At 41.7% G+C, this 19,220-nt stretch overlaps 1 protein-coding gene across 3 annotated transcripts in view; it reads left to right on the top strand.

Moving 5' to 3' along the window:
- LOC121914234 (transformation/transcription domain associated protein) overlaps window positions 1–19,220 on the top strand; it is a 145,411-nt gene that overhangs the window by 107,729 nt on the left and 18,462 nt on the right. For all 3 annotated transcript variants that reach the window (XM_042437484.1, XM_042437483.1, XM_042437485.1), the window contains 4 exons: window positions 1,038–1,202; window positions 4,539–4,629; window positions 6,359–6,558; window positions 7,378–7,639. In XM_042437484.1, coding sequence (XP_042293418.1) covers window positions 1,038–1,202; window positions 4,539–4,629; window positions 6,359–6,558; window positions 7,378–7,639 — 718 coding nt within the window. The remainder of the gene's footprint in view (window positions 1–1,037; window positions 1,203–4,538; window positions 4,630–6,358; window positions 6,559–7,377; window positions 7,640–19,220) is intronic.

The following is a 19,220-nucleotide window of genomic DNA, read 5'->3' as shown; positions in this document are numbered from 1 at the left end:
TGTTTTGACCTGGAGGGGGAAAATACATCAGAGGGTACATTTTAGGCCTTAGTCAACTGCATTGGTCCCAGATCACTTTGCAAAATACAGTCTAGGGGTGTGTATACCCTGTCCATTTACTACTATTGCTATTGCTATTTACACAGCTGCTGAAGTCTTCCTCTGAAATGCTGTGGTAGCACCAAAAGCTAACTCTTTTCATCTCTGTCTCTTAACATTAAAACAAGACTTATGTAGCTCGCTTGGCTAAATTCAGAGGCTAACGGTGTTCCTGGAAACCTTCAAGTGCAGTCCAGCCTTTATGCTTTGTTTCTGGAGAAAAGAGTGCTGCTGGCAGTGCTGCTGGCTTTGGAAGGAAAGTGTGCAAACTATTGCAAGTTTGATTGAATGTTCAAAGACAGAAACAAAGGTTCATTTTTAAGCGATCATGATTTTGGTAACAGTGTCCTTGGTAGGTTCCAGCAGAATTTGGCTCCCGGACTGAAGAAGTTGCCCAGCTCAGTATGGTTAAAGAATGTGGACAAATCTCTTAGATGAATGCTTAATGTGGAAATTTGGAAAAGGAAAGCAACTGCCTCTTCTCCTTTGACAACATTTCTTCTGCCTTTGAGAGCAGGGGTATAACTCTTAATAAAGAAATTGCTGTCCCAGTAAGGATTCTGCCCCAGCAAATGAAATTTCCCTTGAATCCCCAAATTTCTAGTGTTGCAGAGTGCGAGAGAGTCAAAACTGTTCACACCTAGAAGTCTTCTCTATTTGCTATGTTCACATTCCTTTGCTCACTTTGCCTGCCTGTTTTTCCTTCGATGCTTGCCTAAACTGTATTTTTAAAGTCACTACAATGCTAGTTATATGGGTTCTAAAGGAAAATTTCATTTGGAGGGCAGAATGCTTATTGAGAGAAGGCAGTGCCCTCATTTTGCTCCCTTCCAATAGCTGTGCCCCATGAAGATCGTCTTGAAACGTGGCAACTGCTTCCTCTATGACATCTGTGAATGCTATACTGACAAAATTGTTTCTGCTTGCCTTTTTTCTAGGTTCTTTGGCTGCTAAGCTTTGATGATGACAAGAATACACTGGCAGATGCCGTTGACAAATACTGTATTGGTGTCCCGCCGATCCAGTGGCTGGCTTGGATTCCACAGCTGTTAACCTGTTTGGTTGGGTCAGAGGGCAAACTTCTCTTGAACCTTATTAGTCAGGTATGGTGGCTTTGTGATGCAGGGGTAACATCTGGGTTGTTGTTTCTTGTGTGTTTCTAGTGGTATAACCTTTGTTTGGAACATAAATGGGAAGCAATGTACTCCAGAGATTGCAACACACATTCTCCTATGTGATGTTGAGTGGATTTAGTGATGACAAATGGGCAAAGAATGCCATTCTTCTGGAAGGGAGATATATTTTTAACAAAGAAATCATAGTTTATTTTTTTACCTTGAAAGATAGAATCATAGAGTTTGAAGAGACTGCAAGGGCCATGAAGTTTTTAGTTCTATCACACATGAAGTAACTTTTGCAGAAATCTTTGTCAAGAGCCACACAAAACAATGCAAGCTGCAGGTATAAAGTAGGGAAAGGCAATGTTTGTCCCTTCAGATGCCATTGGATCACAGTTCCCATCATCCTTTACTGTTGACTATATGGGCTAGATCTGATGCATGTTGTAGTCCAACAATAACTACAGGGCCGCAGCTTGCCTACCTTGATAAAAGGTTGAGTTGAATCAACTCCTGTTCATCTACGACTGTCACAATGGTGTTTTTCCTGAACTGTACATCTAATTTAATATAATCCTGGTCTGCTACTCATTTGTTGCCTTCACTGAAAATATACACGACTGAGTCTGAGGAGCAGGGACTGAAAAAGTCCAAGTAATTTTCCAAAAGGGAGGAGATTAAATATTTGACAGTTTGAAGGCACTATTGGTTCACTCTCATGCCAAAGAGGCCTTCTCCTTATGCTGTAATCCCATTGCTCAATTAAGACCAGATTGGAAAAGAAACATTTTTGAACTCCCAGAATCCTTCAGCCAGCATGGGCACTGGCCATGTGGGATGAGCAATCTTGGAAGTTGTAGTCTAGGCAAGTAATGTCACTTTGCTCTGATTTACACGTCATGCTAAATCAGCCTTTTCCAAACTGGTACTCTTAGATACATTGGAGATACTGGTTGGGGATGATGGGAATTACTGTGAAGCACAGCTGGAGCATACTAGGGCCTGTTACAGACTGCCAAAATAAAGCTGCTTCGGGTCTCTTTGGAGGTATGCTGTTTAAATGATGCATGCATCCTAAGAATCCGGAAGCTTCACAAAGCTGCACTCCAGTGCTTAGGAATGGAGTGTGGCTTTGGCACAACCTCTGGACTCTTAGGACCCATGCATCATTTAAATAGCATTCCTCCAAAGAGACCCGAAGCAGCTTTATTTTGGCAGTCTGTAACAGGTCTAGGTGGCCCTTTAAAAGACTGCTGTGCTAAATTATGGTTAAAGAAACTAAAGGCTTTTTTGTCCTGGCATCTGAATTGGTGAGCTGTAGTTGAAGGATCAAAATCAGAAGCATGTGAATTGGCTCTGTGATCTGTGGTCTGTGTTGCTGTGATTTGGGCATGATGCTTGAATGAGCAGACCCTCACTGTGGTCATGGTTCTACTTCCAACGGCAGATGGGTTGTGGGAATGGCAGTAAACTTTTCTAAAGCAAAACACTGATAAAATGGAAAACAAAATCAGACAGGCAACTCTATATATACTGGTTTACCTGTAGTACGCTTGGGAGATCACTGTGTGCACTGTGTTCCCAACTGTGCTTCGTGCAACCTATGATACAGCTGACATGTATGGTCATGATAAAGCAGTAAATGTCAGTAGAGAATATTAGTCAAGGGTGATGTATTGGAACAAGTGGGACCGTTTAACCATGGCCAGCTGCAGATTAATCTATTTTGAGGCCTAAACCCTGGTTTACAAAAAACAACTTAGCTAATATCTCTGTTTCAGTGTGTGAAAGAAGGGGAAAAATCAAAAGCCTTCTTATGATGAGATGGCTGTAAATGTAGTTACTGTACACTTTCTCCAGATTTCAAGTGGCCTGTTATGAATAATTTGTTGCAAAGCTTTTAAGTGATATTTTAGCTCTTTGAAGTGCAGGCATGGTGCATGTCTTTTTGGTGGGGAAAAATAAGGATGATAAGGAAAACTTATTCCCATAGCTCATCACCTGTCTAGTTCACAGAATCAGATATATTGCTTTTCTCATTTAATGAGCACCAAAAATGATAGATTTAAAGGGGGGAAAATGGCTCCTTAATGTGTGTTCAGCATTTTTGTTTCTGGAGGAGTCAAGAAACCTCTGCCTGGTAAAAATGGTATCCCTTTCCATTAAGTGGCTATTTTTCACCCTTAGTGTTGCAATTTTGTGGAGTAAGGTTACGCTCTAATGGGCCCAGCTAACATGAAGCACTAGGTTCATTGGGAATTGCGGTCTTATTTAAAGACTAACTGGTGTCTTTTTTGTGTCTCTCCCTCCTTTTATCTGCATCAGTAAGATCTTTCACTGTTCTGCGTGCGCTCTCATTATGCAGATGCTTAGCTTACAAAGTAATATGATAGAATCCTTGTCGGCTTCCCCTTACAACAATACAGGGGAAATGCAGCCGTTCAGAGTTATTCTATGCCAGATCAGATTATGCCCTTATCTGGATCCAACCTCTCCATGATATGGAGGTAGGAAAGAATTGAGGGCATTCATTCCCTCCTTGCCTGCTCTGTGCTTATCTCTTCCTTCTCTATGTGATGGGTCGGTGGTAGAACATTATATATAGGGGATGCACTCGTAGAAATCTCTAAAGCTAAAATTTGCATTCAGCATTCCAAATAAAATCTGGGAAACAGCCTGCAATCTGGGCCAATGTGTGTTGGATTTGATGTTTTGTCTGCCTTCAAAGAGATGATATCCATGCATGTTTTATTCATTTCTTTAAAAAAGATTCTAACCTGCCCAATATCAGCAGATCTCATGGCAGTGTGTAGTGACTGCAGTCATTTTAAAAGCAATCTAGATGTTTAGCATAAATGCCTCGATGGCATCGGAGCACAATCTGACCTTATGTGTGTTGGATTTGATTGGGTGTGCACTTACATTAATCTCAGAACGCCTACGTCTAGGATATGCATTCGACGTTCCAAATAATGTCTGGGAAATGGCCTGAATGTATTCAGGAAGGAGCCAGCATGGTATAGCAACTTGAGTGTTGGACTAGGACTCTGAGAGGCCAGAGTTTGGATCCCCAGTCAACCATGAAAGCCCACTGGGTGATCTTGGGCAAGTCACACTCCCTCAACCTCAGCAAACCTCTTCTGAATAAATCTTGCCAAGAAATCTCTGGGATGAGATTATCATAAATCAGAGTCATCTTGAAGACACCTAACAACAACAACAACAGCAGCAGCAGGTTTAGGAATACGTCATTTGGCAGGTTTGTTGGCTTGCAGTAGTTCTCACTGGGCTTTGTGCATGTTTTTTCGAACCATCAAACAGGTTGGCCGAGTCTATCCCCAAGCAGTCTACTTTCCTATTCGAACCCTTTATTTGACACTGAAGATAGAACAACGGGAACGCTACAAAAGTGGTAAGCAAGAAACCTCTGCAGTATCGTACTTGGGGCACCCCATTCCCAGACCAGGAAGAGCTGAGTTGGTTTGACCTCTAAGTGCTAGCTAGTGGGTGAACAGGTGAAGAACTGAGTTGGTCTCTTAAGAGTTGGCCAACGTGGCCCGCAGGCAGATTCTTTCTTCAGTCCTGCAAGTTTTACAAGTGTTGCTAAAAAACTCTTTAATGATCTATTAACAGAATCAACTAGACCTCAGATGAGGCATAGTGTTGTTGTTTTGATGCTGATGCCTGTTTAATACTTAAGAGTGAGATTGCATTACGGATTGTTGTACTGTATTGCAGTGGACAGCCATACTGGGATGATAATTGAGGACTTCAGTGTTACTCCTTTGTTAATTCCAGAAGTGAAGGGGTGGAGAAAGCATGTACCATATTTCTTGTAAGGTCCGCAGGAACCCCCAAATTTCCCCCAAGTGCACCTCTCGAGAGTTTCAGATGTCAATTTTGGCAACCACCCCCCATTTTAGACTTGGGAAGGACTTTTTTCCAGTAGGAATTGGCCTGGAAGTTGACTTATGAACCTCTACTGGGCCTCAAAGGTCTATCGACATCCAAAAACATGGTGAAATTGTCTTCACTTCCATTAAGAGGCGAAAATAAACCCTCAATTTTTTCACAGGGGTGACAAGGAAAATGGCAGGGTGGTCCCCTAACCTATGACAGTTGCACCTCAAATATGTTTCCCTTTACCTCAAAACACATCGAGGAGGACATTGATGATAATAAACTCCAAATGATTAACGTAGCTTTGTTGTAATTTCCCTGTTGACATTAAAATAGCTATTATATTCAAATGCAAATTTCACCATGTTGGATCATTTGGACCCCCAATAACCTGAGGTATGCAATATTTTTACTTCCCCTGCTCCCATTAACATTAAAACATACACCAAAATGGAAAAGGATTGCAATACTGTAAAACTGTTGTAGTCCCATATTGTAGGAGAACATACCAAATGGGTACTGGTATAGATTAGGCATAAAGGTGCTATGTAAATGTTCATATAGGGGGTTTGAATCTGTGATCACACTTGCATTGCAGAATTAAAACCAAATCACTTATATGTGCTGGGATTTAAGAGATTAAACATAAAATACAGCTTAGTTTTGTTGTAGAGGATGGAGGACAAGCTCCTGTGCCCCACTCTTCTTTGCACACTGGATAGCATTGTCCTTCTGCTTGAACCAATTACGCTATTACTGTGTTCTCTATGGGCTGTCCTTCAGGGAAATGACGGCTTCCTTGTGGTTAATGTAGATTTTTAAGCCTAGTCATGTCATGGGATTTTATGAATGGAAAGGCTACTTTGAATGTTCATTTTGGAAAGGCATTTAGCCGTTCATGGTACACCGGTTTTATGGTAAACATCAGACTGTTAGAGAGGAAGTTGAGGGCCCATAAAACTAGTTATGTTTTCCAGCTTGGGTCCTCTATGAAATATTTTCTTTGTCAGTTTTATTGAAGTGGAAACAAGAAGTGCTTATTTGTAGCAAAAAAATATTAAACAAATTCCCATAAATGATTCTGTTAACAATGTGCCTGTAATGTGTAACGGGATGGCAATTTCGTTTCTAACTTAGAATGAAATTGCAGCTTATTTTCCAAGCCATGGAATGCTTTGTCCTATTAATTTTCTTTTCCTCCTCTTGATACTCTCTCTCTCTGCCTTTGCCACCCTGGTAAGATTCTGGACAGCAGCAGCCAAGTTCTGTTGGAAACCAGTCTCACTCTGCTTCGGATCCTGGGCCCATCCGAGCGACTGCGCCAATGTGGCGTTGCAGCCGAATTATGCACATGCAGCGGGAACTGCATCCAACGCTTCTCTCCTCTCTTGAGGGGATTGTCGATCAGATGGTCTGGTTCAGAGAAAATTGGCACGAGGAGGTATCTTTCCTTTTTTTAATGGGAATTCTTTCAAAATTAAAAATCCATGTACACTATCAATGGCCTGCTTTCCAATCCCCTGACAGATATTGATGATTTCTTGTTATGCAATGTATTTGTTTCATATTGGTGTATCCTTCACACATAAATTCAGTGGAGCATGGGATACTTTTATGGAGAGCCCTTGTTATAAGAATATTGTCCCAGAGCATGGGAGGCTGACTTCTTGCCTACAACCTTTTTTCTCCTTATTCTTAGTCTTTTTCTCTTCCATGCACCCTTGGGACCAATTTTCCAGTCTTCCTTTCCAGCTAAACATTTTTATATTGCAGAAATTGGAGGGTGTCACCCTTCCCATGTTATTAAACTGTAATCTATTGGCGATGTTGAGTAATGGTCACCAGAGCTGCGCTCCAACAATATCTGGTGAGAGACATGTTCTCCATTCCTGATCGTTCAGACAGCAAGACTGTTACCATGGTTTACAAAATCCTGATTAATGGTTCTGTCACCAAATGGTACAATATACATGTCAGACATAAGTGTATTGACTAAAATTAGTCCTTTCCTGTTTCTTGGCATGCTGAGAGCAGTGTGGCAAGCTTGCTTGTTTATGGAGGGAGTCTGTGGCCAATTTGGCTAGAAAATGAAGAAGTCCAATGTCTGGCTGTGTAACTTTACACTTCCAAAGTTCTATGAGTTGTTTTGGTATAGTTGCATCTCAGATCCAGTTTATTATAATACAATGTGCATGCTTATTTTAATCTTTCATTTCCAAAAGTGACATTTGTCTTATGTGTGTGTTTTTTATCCCATAAGGTCCTTCGACAGCTACAGCAGGGGCTGGCCAAGTGCTATTCTGTTGCCTTTGAGAAGAGTGGTGCAGTTTCAGATGCCAAAATCACACCACACACATTGAATTTTGTCAAGAAACTGGTCAGCACCTTTGGCGTCGGCCTAGAAAATGTCTCCAATGTCTCCACCATGTTTTCCAGTGCTGCTTCAGAGTCACTAGCCAGAAGAGCTCAGGCTACGGCTCAAGATCCTGTGTTTCAGAAACTGAAAGGGCAGTTCACAACAGGTGAGTCAGATTTAAAACAGAATTTGATGTTCATTTTTCACCCTATTCTTCACAATGCAGAGACTGGGCACGTCCTCCTTTGGCCTCAAGGGAACAGACTAATTTGCAGAAAGGACAATGCATATTTGAAACATTTTTCTAGCTCTAATTCATATGAGAAAAAAGAATGCTGTGGCCTGTTACAGACTGCCAAAGTAAAGAATCCGGAAGCTGCATCAAAGCTGCACTCCAGTGCTTAGGAATGGAGTGTGGCTTTGGCGCGACCTCCGGACTCTTAGGACCCATGCATCATTTAAACAGCATACCTCCAAAGAGACCCCAAGCAGCTTTATTTTGGCAGTCTGTAACAGGCCTGTTGCTCTTTTAAGGAAAGATATGGCTTTTATTTTAAACTGCTGGACGAGGCTTTAGTGGGATTTACATGTTATAGCAAACCATGATTCTCTCCTATGAGGATGAGCCACAGTAAACCAAGCTTCCCTGGCCACTTTTCTGTTCTTTGATAACCATGGAAATGATACTGAAAGCACCTGTTTCCTATTTATAGTAACCAGTATCTTATGATATTCACACTGGAAGAAACTGGCTTGCCCAAAATATGTTTGGGAAAGAAGTGCCTTCCAGATGGTGTTAGATTTCAATTCCCAGCATTTTGGCCAATTGTGAGGGTTGATGGGAGTTGTAATTCCAGAACCTGGAAGGCTGCAGGTTTCCTAGCCTGTTTTTAAAAAACCAAACTTAAATATAACAAGCCAAAATCAAACTGTGATCTTGGATCTTGGTTTGTTCTCACTAACTGTATCCTAAACAAGAATGGACACGTTTGTGTTGTTGTTGTGTGACTTCAAGTCATTTCCAATGTATGATGACCTTAAGGCTAACCTATCATGGGGTTTTTTTTGTGGGGGGGGGGGGTATGTGTAAGATTTGTTCAGAGGAGGTGTGCCATTGCCTTCCTCTCTGAGAGCAGATGACTTGCCCAAGGTCTCCCAGTGTGTTTCACAGCTGAAGGGGGAACTGAACCCTGGTCTTCAGAGTTACACTCCAACACTCAAATCACTATGCCACGCTGCCTCTCAGAGTGGACAAGATCCATGGACAAATCTGTCCAGCAAGACCTGTGGTGGATCATACCACTCCCCAAAACCCGGACAAGAATCCACTTCCAGTTTCCTTAAAACTGGAGCACAGGTTGGGCTGCACATTCTTTTAAGGGACCAAACAAACTTCTTGGAGCTTTGCAAGAATGTAGTTCTCTCTAAAATTGAGAAGATCATTTGAGGGACAAGAACGATCTCCTGCGCATGAATATATGCCTTCTACACCTGGCTTAAACTACATTTAGTTCAGACATCACAGGAAATCAGTGAACACATTTAGGAGTAGCTGTACTTGGCCATGAAACAAACCTAGTGGTGGGTTTAAAGGTGGAAGTATCCATAGTCAGCACTAAACAGGAGGAAGGAGAGAGCAAATAAGTTCACAGCTGCTTATCATCATAGGGCCCATTCACACTATGCAATTATAATGCTATCACTCCACTTTTAGCTGCAGCGGTTCCAGCTGATAGACTCCTGGCATTTGCAGTTTAAGGCAGGGCATGTAAAATTCTAGGATGGCAGTTAAAGTGGGATTAAAGCACTATGATTGTGTAGTGTGGATGGGCTCATTGTCAGATAACAATGGTTTTTCATGGCATCTAAACCAGCTCTACTCCTTGTTGTCTCTTCTTTGGGATGACATTAAAAAATACTGTATTCTAGGGGAGGAGGGAATAGCCAACAGCATAACGAGTGAATGAAAGTTTGGGCTGGCAGCTAATTTACTCTATCTCTGAAATGTCATGAAATTATTTTAGGAATAATTTTTGCGTGGGGGATTTAATTTGACAAAAGACTTAATGCATTAAGTGCTTAGGGAAAGAATTATAAAAATCCATTTGTGGATAAGAAAATAATCTCCAGGTAGTTCTGGTTTATTTTTAAAATCCACAAGAAGAATACCCTTGAATTGTGAGAATTGTGAACACTCAACAATTATTTGGATGTTTTCCACCCCAAACTAGCAGCATCAGCACAAGGAACATAATTTAAGCTTTTTTATATATTATATATGTTGTATTATGGACCATAAAACTTACAAATAAATTATTTGAGAAAAGCAATTAATCTTTGGAGCATATGATATTCATGAAATGACCTGGGCTTTCCCACTGTTGAGCTGAATAACTTAAATCAGTAGCTACAATTGGCCTTTTAGCAGGACACCTTTTAAAAAGGAAGACATAATGGAAGCTGAGTCTAAAATCTGAGTCTAGATATGCCCTCTTCCTATTTACCATAATGGTGAAATTCTGTGTCCACTTACATTGAGCTCTAGTGAATTTGATGGAATGGACTTGTAGTTTAATTAAATGATTTGTTTACTGTCTTAAATTTTAAGATGATTTCCGTTTTTTTAATTGATGTTATTTGTATGCTGCCCTGAGAACCTATGATATAGGGAAGACTGTAAATATTTTATAAATAGACTTTGGATTGTAAAATGAATCTGAGTCCCCAAAGAGATGAGCTGTATTCCACTGCCCAGTGAAATGGGCAGCAAGTTGAGTAATTTCTTGATCTCTCCTCTTCCGAACAGATACAAGCTTTCTGACAGCCAGTTTTAAGTGAGTTGGGTCAGTGAAGGGAGTTTTGTTCAAGTGATTGGGAAATTTGAAGTTGCATACTTGCAAAATCAGTCTTAATATTGAACACTAAATTTCTGTTTGAATAGAAAATCTTCATCTCCCAGCAAAAGGAGGTTAGAGAGAGGGCCAGCTGAGCCTCTTGTGGAAGAGAATTCCACATTGGAGAAACTGGCACATTCATATATGAAGGTAGATCTTCCAGATAACCTGAACCTGAGCCATATCGGGCTTTATAGGTCATACCCAGCACTTTGAATTGTGCCTAAATTCACTGGTTGCTAGTGAAGCTATAGGCACCAGGTTGCTGTATCCGGTGATGAGGTTCTACTACGGAAAAGGTGGCAGCATGTGAATGAGGGGTTCTAGTGATCACACTTGGGCAAATTTTGGTTTGATCTCCTGTGTCCCACAGCAAATAGTTAAGGTCCTTGGAAGAGTGAAATCTCCCTTTCTCAGCATCAGTGAGGAGGAAGCAGGAAGGAAGCGGAATAAGAGAGAAAGGAGTTGGCTCCCCTACTGTTAACTGACCCCACTCAGTAACTGACTGTGGCTATCACTTAGTATTGCCGCCCATGTCTATCCACAAGAGAATTGAACTCCTGGTTTAAATAGGCATGTTTGTAAGAAGAGTTTGGCCTTTAATACTCCATGATATCTTGAGCACTTAAATTCCAACAGAGTCATTTTCATGCAATGAATTGCCTATAGCAAGAATCCAAGAACCGTGCAACTGGTATTTGTTCTAGAGCAGTTACACTCTGCATGATAAATTGGGTTTTTGTGGGTTTTTTTTAGAAACTGAGGGGAGTTTCTGAAATAATTTGGAGTTGGGGGGTCCTGTGGAGAGAGAATTCACGGGAATGTCAGAGAAGTGATGTTTCCAGGATTCTTCTCAAAGTCACACATGTGCCCTACATGTTAGAGAGCATGTGAAGCCTTGCATACAATAATCTCTGGAGCACAACAGTTGCATGACAGTAGGTAATGGAAGCCTTGAACCATATGATCGGATTTAGTGCGTGGCAGTTGTTAAGGAAGAAAATACGTAGTGGTTGACATATTCTGCTTGTTTCTTGGTTGTCTGAAATTTCTGAAGGATCTGGCTACAGTTAGTACAAAGTGGCATTCCCTGCTCCTTTGCGTCACCGACCCCCAGAAACACATGGATTTCCCCCCCTGGATTCACTGATACTTTGGAAACTTTAAGCAACTCTGGCCTGTTACAAACTGCCAAAATAAAGCTGCTTCGGGTCTCTTTGGAGGTATGCTATTTATTCCTAAGCACTGGAGTGCAGCTTTGGTGCAGCTTCCGGATTCTTAGGATGCATGCATCATTTAAACAGGATACCTCCAAAGAGACCCGAAGCAGCTTTATTTTGGCAGTCTGTAACAGGCCTCTGTGTCTTCAAATATAAACCAAACGGAAGCACAGCAGTGCTAGTTACCATTGAAATATATGTTATTTTTGCCTTTGGATCAAAATTTTCTGTTAAAGGTGTATTGCCCAGGAACACATCTATGGTCACCCCTCCTTTTTTGCAGGGGATCCATTCCGGACCGCCTCTGAAAATGGTGTTTCACTTATATTCAAGTCCCATTGGCTTGAATATAGGCTTGGGTGTGCTTGGGTGTGTGGGGTGCGCCATGGGTGCGCACCCCATTCTTTCCCCCTCCGTTTGTCCACATAAGCAAGGGACGCAAATCCAAAGACTGTGAGAACGGAGGGAGGACTGTACTTTGTTAACTGAGCAGCTAAAAGACCTTTTTGTCCCCTCCAATGCAACACAAAGGAAAGAGTAAAAAGAGAGTTTGGTCAATCCTATTACAGCATTAATTTGCCAAAGCAATAACTGAACATTTTGTTCCTGTTGAAGTGGTCCTGAGCGGATACAGAGAAATGCTTTGATTCCATGACAATATATGGCAGAAGAGGATTTGGGAGCACATCACTCTCCAGATGTATTTGAACTACATTTCCCCTCCACCCTAACCAGCATAGCCAGTAAATGAGGGATAATATGAATTGTTTTGTGAAAATCCAGCAATATAGAGAGGGCCACATACCTCCCAGCCTTGTTGAATTATATCCCCATTTGGAAACAAACTCTCCATAATATGTTTTGTCTATATATGTAGCAGTATGTGTGCGTGTGTACCATATGCAAAGCCGATGACGTTCCCGTTCTTATGAAAACCAGGCAGAACCTTTAAACAGCGGGAGAGATTTCCGTCAATTAAAACAGGATTAAAGCAGCCATTTTTAGTGAGCACAAGATGAGATGGCTTTAATCTGTTAAAGTTGGACTTTGAATTAAAGTTGAAGGGTGACGGGAGATGGCTGCAATTAAATTGGTCAATACACTTGCCTTTTGGAGTTCCAGGATGTGATTCGTTTTGCTGGAAATAAGTTTTTGATTAATTTTCCACAGTAATAGAATCTATGCCGCTGAATTAATGCCAAGTTAATTACCATACTAGTTCATGGCTGAGAATGAATCTCCAGTTTCTACAGTCTCTTAGTCTTGACTGTATTTCTGTCCTTATGTGCTTTGGATCACTACCCACTGAGTCAGAGGCATTTGAGCCCTTGCCACCCTTTGAAACTGGCTGCTGCTATAAATCTCTGGAGAGGGAATTTCCTGTATTTAAAATAATCTTATTTTTTTAACTTGTGGACTTACAGGTGTAATTTTCCAAGTCTTTGAATTGTCAGGGTTGTTGATGATTTGCATTATGGATGGTGATCAAGGACTTCTGAATATTCACACAGTTTCCAGCCAATATGAAACATTCATTTGGATGCTGTTTGAAAAACCTAGGGCCTTGGACGTGGTTCAGACATAATGTAGCTTCCTTTCCTTATTGCCAATGGGGCACAGCCACTGAGGCTTCCAGGTCTCCGCCTGTTTCTCACCCCATGGACCTCAACCACTCCATTTACAGTTTTGTGGAACAAAAACAAAGCACGGAGGATGTTTTGTTTTAGCAGAAAACTGCACATGTGAAAGCATGATTCTCTGTTTCTTCTTCCTCAAAATGTTTATGGAGGGGCAAAGATTTTGGAGGCTTCAGGAACTGGCTATGCTATTCCCACCCCTGGTTTAAATTTTCTTATGTGTTACAAAAAACATTGCATGGAGCATTGCCTGGCTAATTTTTTACTCACCTGCATCTAAAAACTTGGTTGAAAATTGAGGGTCAGAGAACTTTTTATACTTAATATATGGAGTACACAAATGGTACTTCTTCTACTGCTGCTCCACTTACTGCTGGAATCACAGCACATGGAGAGGAGGCCACACACCCCAATGCTCCTTTTGCCACACAGCTACAAAACTGTGGTTAAAAAACCCCCCAATTCCCATTGGTGCCAGTGGGAATTGCTGAATTAAGTCCTGTACCAACCCATGCATTGGAGCATCTGCAACTGGTGAGGGAAAGAATAACTTTATTCTTTCGGACACTAATACCAACCCCAGCAAGTGCAATGAAAGGAAAATGATATCTTTTCTGGAGTGTAACAAAGATGCTTCAGGTCATGCATTAAGCATAAGATGTAGTTTGGTCCTAAAATGATTCATCCCTGCTCACTTGGTCCAGATTTGCAGGTCCGAATTACGTTTCACCCTTTCTGAATGTGTGAAGACTAAGCCCTATAGGCTGGCATGGACTGGAATGATGGTTTAGGAAAGGGATGGGGTGAATGACAGGCATAGGTGGCAGCAAAGGGCAGATAGTGTTTGGTAATTGGGAACCTGGTTTGCTTGTGCAGTTGCACTGTTGTTACACACCTTATTTGATGAAACGCAGTCTATCACTTACTTTATATCCCACCTTTCCTCCAAAACTAGGATTCAAGATGGCTAATTCATAGAATTGACTTTTGTGAGATGAAGTGCTTCAAACTCTCCTGTTAGGCTACTTCCAGAAAGAAAGCAATCTATTTTATAGGTTTCCTATTTCCCCATTAATCCTAATCCTAATTTCTTCATTAGCAGGGCAATCCTAATTGGCTGAAATGTCCAAAGGCTAGGTTGGTTAGAAGCTGTGCTGTTTGCAGATGGCTTCCAGATGGTTGGAAGTGACTTAGGACTACCTTGCCCTGGCGTACCTTTGCACTGCTGTTATGGCTGTGTTCCTGTGACGTTTGGATCTGGCATAACTCAGCACCGCTACCTTTCAGATGGGTTGTGGCTTGATCAGGGTTATCTCCCCCAAGCAGATACAAAAGTCATCAAGATGAAACAAAGCCATTATTGCAGAAATGATTTGTTAGTGGTTTATGGATGTAGCGGGTATTTTACAGCAGGTTTTTATAGATGCAGCAGGTATTTTATAGCAGAGAAAACGTACTTCTCCACACACTGTGGTTTTCAAACTCAAGCAAGCTACATAGGCCCTAGAAGCCCTGAGGTCCCCAAGTATCTGTGTATGCAAACTTAACACTTTGGGAAGAGGTCACAATGTGGTTGAAAGCAGGGATAGGATAAAGGTTTAGAAAGGTTAACAACAACAACAAAAAATCCATATTGTGTGGAAGCTATTTCCCTTCATCCTTCTAGAAGCATCTCTTTCAGGTTTTTACAAGATGATCATGATTTCATGTCACCTTATCCACTGAAATACTAGGCTGTGGATGAATAGTGAAATGCAGCCTCTTGTTTATGCTAAACATAAAACTAACTCTTTTTGGTCTAGTTTTAGGCTGTACAATAGCATTCTGTGCACCACACGGCTCCCATTGCAGATTCTCCTGATGGTGATGTCCCTGCTTGTTAACACCAATTTGCTCCCACTTTTGTATGGCCCTTCTAGATAGCATTTTTCAGCCATCACAGCCACTCTGGTACCTGATGGCTATTTCAGCAGATCTCTGATCAGCTGGGAGAAGGACATTGGAAGAGGCTTGTGCCTTATCCTCACTACTGCCAGCGTATCCTTGAATTAGGATTGCACTATTTGAACATAATCAAAACCTCCCAGAGGTCAGTACAGGCACTTACCATTGAAGATGCCCCTTGGCAGAGCTTGTTCACACCTTGCATACTCAGCAAGCTAAGAGCTGCAACCCTTCACTTTTTCACACTGGTGCTACATCTTTGTCCTGGGTCTGTCCTCCCTGTTGGCTAGTGTTTTTCCTCCCTGAATTCATCAGTGCATAGGTTCCCCCAATCCTAATTTACCAAAGAAGAGCAACTACCAAAAAGAACGTGCAAGCTAAGCAGCAGAGTATACCTATTTGAAATAACTAGGTTAGAAAAACTAGTTTGTGACATTTCACCAGGGGAAATCTCAATATTACTTACAAGTTTTGGATTGCTAGTTGATATCAACCTTCCCTCAGTGAGGTACCCCATTCAGCTGTGTTTGGACTACAACCACTATTATCCCTAGCCAGAATGGACTATGTTTAGCAGTGATGATGGAGAGATGGTTTAGTACAGTGCTGCTCTTAAGTGATGGCCCATGGATTGATGCCATTCATCGAGCCATCAGTTGCCAGTCCCTGGAGTTTCCAACATAGAAAGAAGCAATGGTAGCCAGTGGGCAGAAATATTGTGCCATCCCTGGCATACTGGAAGGAAGTATTTGCCAGTCCCTCACATCAGCCCAAAAAGCTGGTCTGACATATCTGGTCTCCTTTGGTGATTGACTTATGCATTTATGAAACGTCTTATCTCACTTCATTCATTCTTCAATAGGTGTTTCTTCTTCTGACCAAAAAGGGAAACTTAATCCGCCTGTCCATTCTCGGCCTCCTCCCACCCACCCCACGACGTTCACCGTTAAGTCCATTTTAAAGAACCACTTTTCTAAAAGGAACTCTAATGATCTTAAACCAATGCAGGAAATAAGAGTTGGGTTTTTAATCAGGGCTGATATCAAAAAGATTTCCGCCCTGCCCTAATGAAGCTGTCTGCAAAATGGGGAAGCCATCCTGTGCCATTCAGACGGCTGGTAATTCTTTGCCCCTTTCTAGAGCCTGGATTTCCTTAAGCAGGCTCTGCATGGGAGCCCTGTAACATGAACAAAGACAGCTAATTAATCGAGTGCTCTCCGTCATTTCCATCTGCTACTGAGAAGCCAAAAGCAAGGAGAAGACGGTCTGAAAATAGGAATTTTCAGCAAACTGGAGTGGTTCGTGTGGTGCAATGAATGACTTTACATCTGTGGGTTTGGGTTTTTTGTTTTGTTTTATTTTTTGGTCTTAAACGAACACTCCTCAATATTTTTGCTGAAGTTATTTGCATATCATTAGCAAGAATATTGTTCCTGCCGTTCGGTGACATTTTTTCCTGCACTTCGGGGAGCCCAAGGCAGCAAACAGTGCCATGTTTCATGTTTCTCTTCCCTTTCAATGGGTGATTTACTCAGATTGTTCACTAGAGGGTAGACTCGGAATTATAATCCCTTCTTTTTAAGGAAATAAATAAAATCACGACGCTCCTAGTGTCATAGTCAGTGCAAGAGGTATTCTGATGGCTACTTAAAAATCAGAAATAGCCTGCCCCAGAAGGATGGCCCTGATATTTAGTCTTATTCGTAATGTCTTTTGTGCTCTGGAAAAGTTGTCTTTTCAATAAACAAATAAATAGGTTTCATACATTTAAATTTAAATATATTGCAAAATTAGTATGAATTGTCATACTGGTATCTAGTACAATAGCAAAACATATTTTGAGCATTGTCATGCTCGAATACTGCTCTGATTGATCACCAGTCATTTCCGAGGACCGAGTCAGAATTGGTTCCCCAGATTACGTATCACCTTCTTCTTATCACCAGAGTCTCTACTGATCCTCCACCTTCCTTATGGGTCGTGGTAAACACTTACTCTCAGATTTATGGGGAATGAAGAAATTGCTTTACCCTGAATTTGGGAAAGCATTTGAAAAACAGTGGACACTGCCATTCTGGATCGAGTGGGGTGGAACAGTTTTTCATTGTAATGGCTGGGATTTCTTCCCCCCGTTGAGCGTGCTCGAACATTAAATACGAGGTCTTAAAAATGTGGAAGACTGTCATGCTGTTTGAAACTGTTTCCTTTGGATACTGCTTGTAAATTATATTTTTATGTGCCTCTCTTTGACATATGAAAACTGATGCTGTAGTGGAGAAAGGGATAGGTTCTTAACAGTGAAAACAAGTGGAGCCTGCAACAAAATCTTGCAGGGTGGAGTGGTCCTTGTTCAGGATTTCAGCCGCTCCATTCCATTTTCCATACATCCCCTGTTGTCGTTCCCCTTCCCAGTAGTTCCTTGGGCATTGAAAACACAGAGACATAAGTGGGTTTCTCTAGGGAGTGTTTCCTACGGTAGGAAAACACAGACAACCGCAAAGTACTGGTGCAGGGCTGCCATTTTCCTATAAGAATGAGCTCACACATTTTCACTCAGTTTGCCCTGGGTTCCAACCAGATGTCATAAACCGCAAAGGACGACAAAGCACTACAAAATGTACAGCATTCAAGAAAACCGTAGGCCATTTACCAACTAAAAGTGAAGAACACTAATATAAATATAAATCTATGCTTTTTAGTCATGCTGGAAACGGAGGATATTTTGGAATTTCTCCTGCACAGAAGGTTTAAATGTGGGTCGTGTCCTGGAAAAGGAGGATGTGTGATCGCCCTGGTTCTGAGGTTGGCTTGTTTTCACTTGAAAATGGCTAGTAGTGCCCCCACACCTCTAGACTTTTACAATGCAATAGAATTGCTATAATGCTCCACTGGGAGCAAGCATGATGTAGTGGTTTGAGTGTTGGACTACAGCTCTGGAGATCTGGTTCCACTTGGTGGAAAAAAACCCACTGGGTGACTTTGGGCAAGTCACACCCTCTCAGCCTCAGAAGATGGCAATGGGAAACCCCCTCTGAAGAAATGTGCCAAGAAAACCCTATGATAGGTTTGCCGTAAAATTGCCATAAGTAAAAAGTGAGTTGGAGGCACACAACAACAGTGCCCCACTGTAGCCTTGGGGGTGTGCTGTTGTGTGTTTTCAGACAAGAAGAAAAAAGCTTGGATTTAAGGAAGGGAATAGAAGCATGAGGACTCTTGGTTGGGAGCCACAAAAAGCCTGGCAGCTATGCGCCACCCATGAACTGCATTTTCTCTGCCCTTGCCCTAAAGATTTCCTGTACTTTTGTAGACTTTGGGGCTTGAAAAAATGACTTGCACCAAGTCAGAATAATGGTTCATTAAGCATAGTATTGTATACTCTGTTCTCCAGAGTTTCTGTAAGGATTCTTTCTCTAACCCAACACAGAAATCTCTTTTATTCCTTAATGGTCTCAGTCAAATCCTAACCGTTCCTGACCTAGCTTCTGATATCAGAGCAGTATTCAGAGAGTTATAGTGATTGCCTGTACCCAATTCATACCTTCTTGTTGTATATGAGATGTATAAGAACTTGCACTTGAATACTGAGATGCAGCATTCTGTTGCAAGGAGCCATGCAATAGAATGCTGCAGCGTATCCTTGGTGCGCAAGTCCCCTCCTTCCCGAGCATCTGACTGAAAAGATGGAGAAACAAGACCAAGGATCCAGGACAGGGTTTCCTTCTCTAACTTGGCTCTGTCTTCATTTGCAAGCATTTATGTATAATTATTGTTTGTGTGTTTTGTGTGCCTTCAAGTCATTTCTGACTTATGGTGACCTTAAGGCCATATCTTGGGGTTTTCTGGGCAAAATGTGTTCAGAGGAGGTTTGCCATTGCCTTCCTCGAGGTTGAGAGCATGTGATTTGCCCAAAGTGGGTTTCATGGTGGAGCTGGGAATCAAACCCTGGTCTCCAAAGTCACAGCCCAACACTCGGACCACTATGCCACACATTATTAGTCTGGAATATTTTGATGCATGCAAGTCTCAGCATGACATTTCTGAATGCAACTGAG

This window comes from Sceloporus undulatus, chromosome 8 (assembly GCF_019175285.1).
Source record: "Sceloporus undulatus isolate JIND9_A2432 ecotype Alabama chromosome 8, SceUnd_v1.1, whole genome shotgun sequence".
Taxonomy (NCBI): Eukaryota; Metazoa; Chordata; class Lepidosauria; order Squamata; family Phrynosomatidae; genus Sceloporus; species Sceloporus undulatus.
This window is presented reverse-complemented; position numbering and strand designations above follow the sequence as displayed.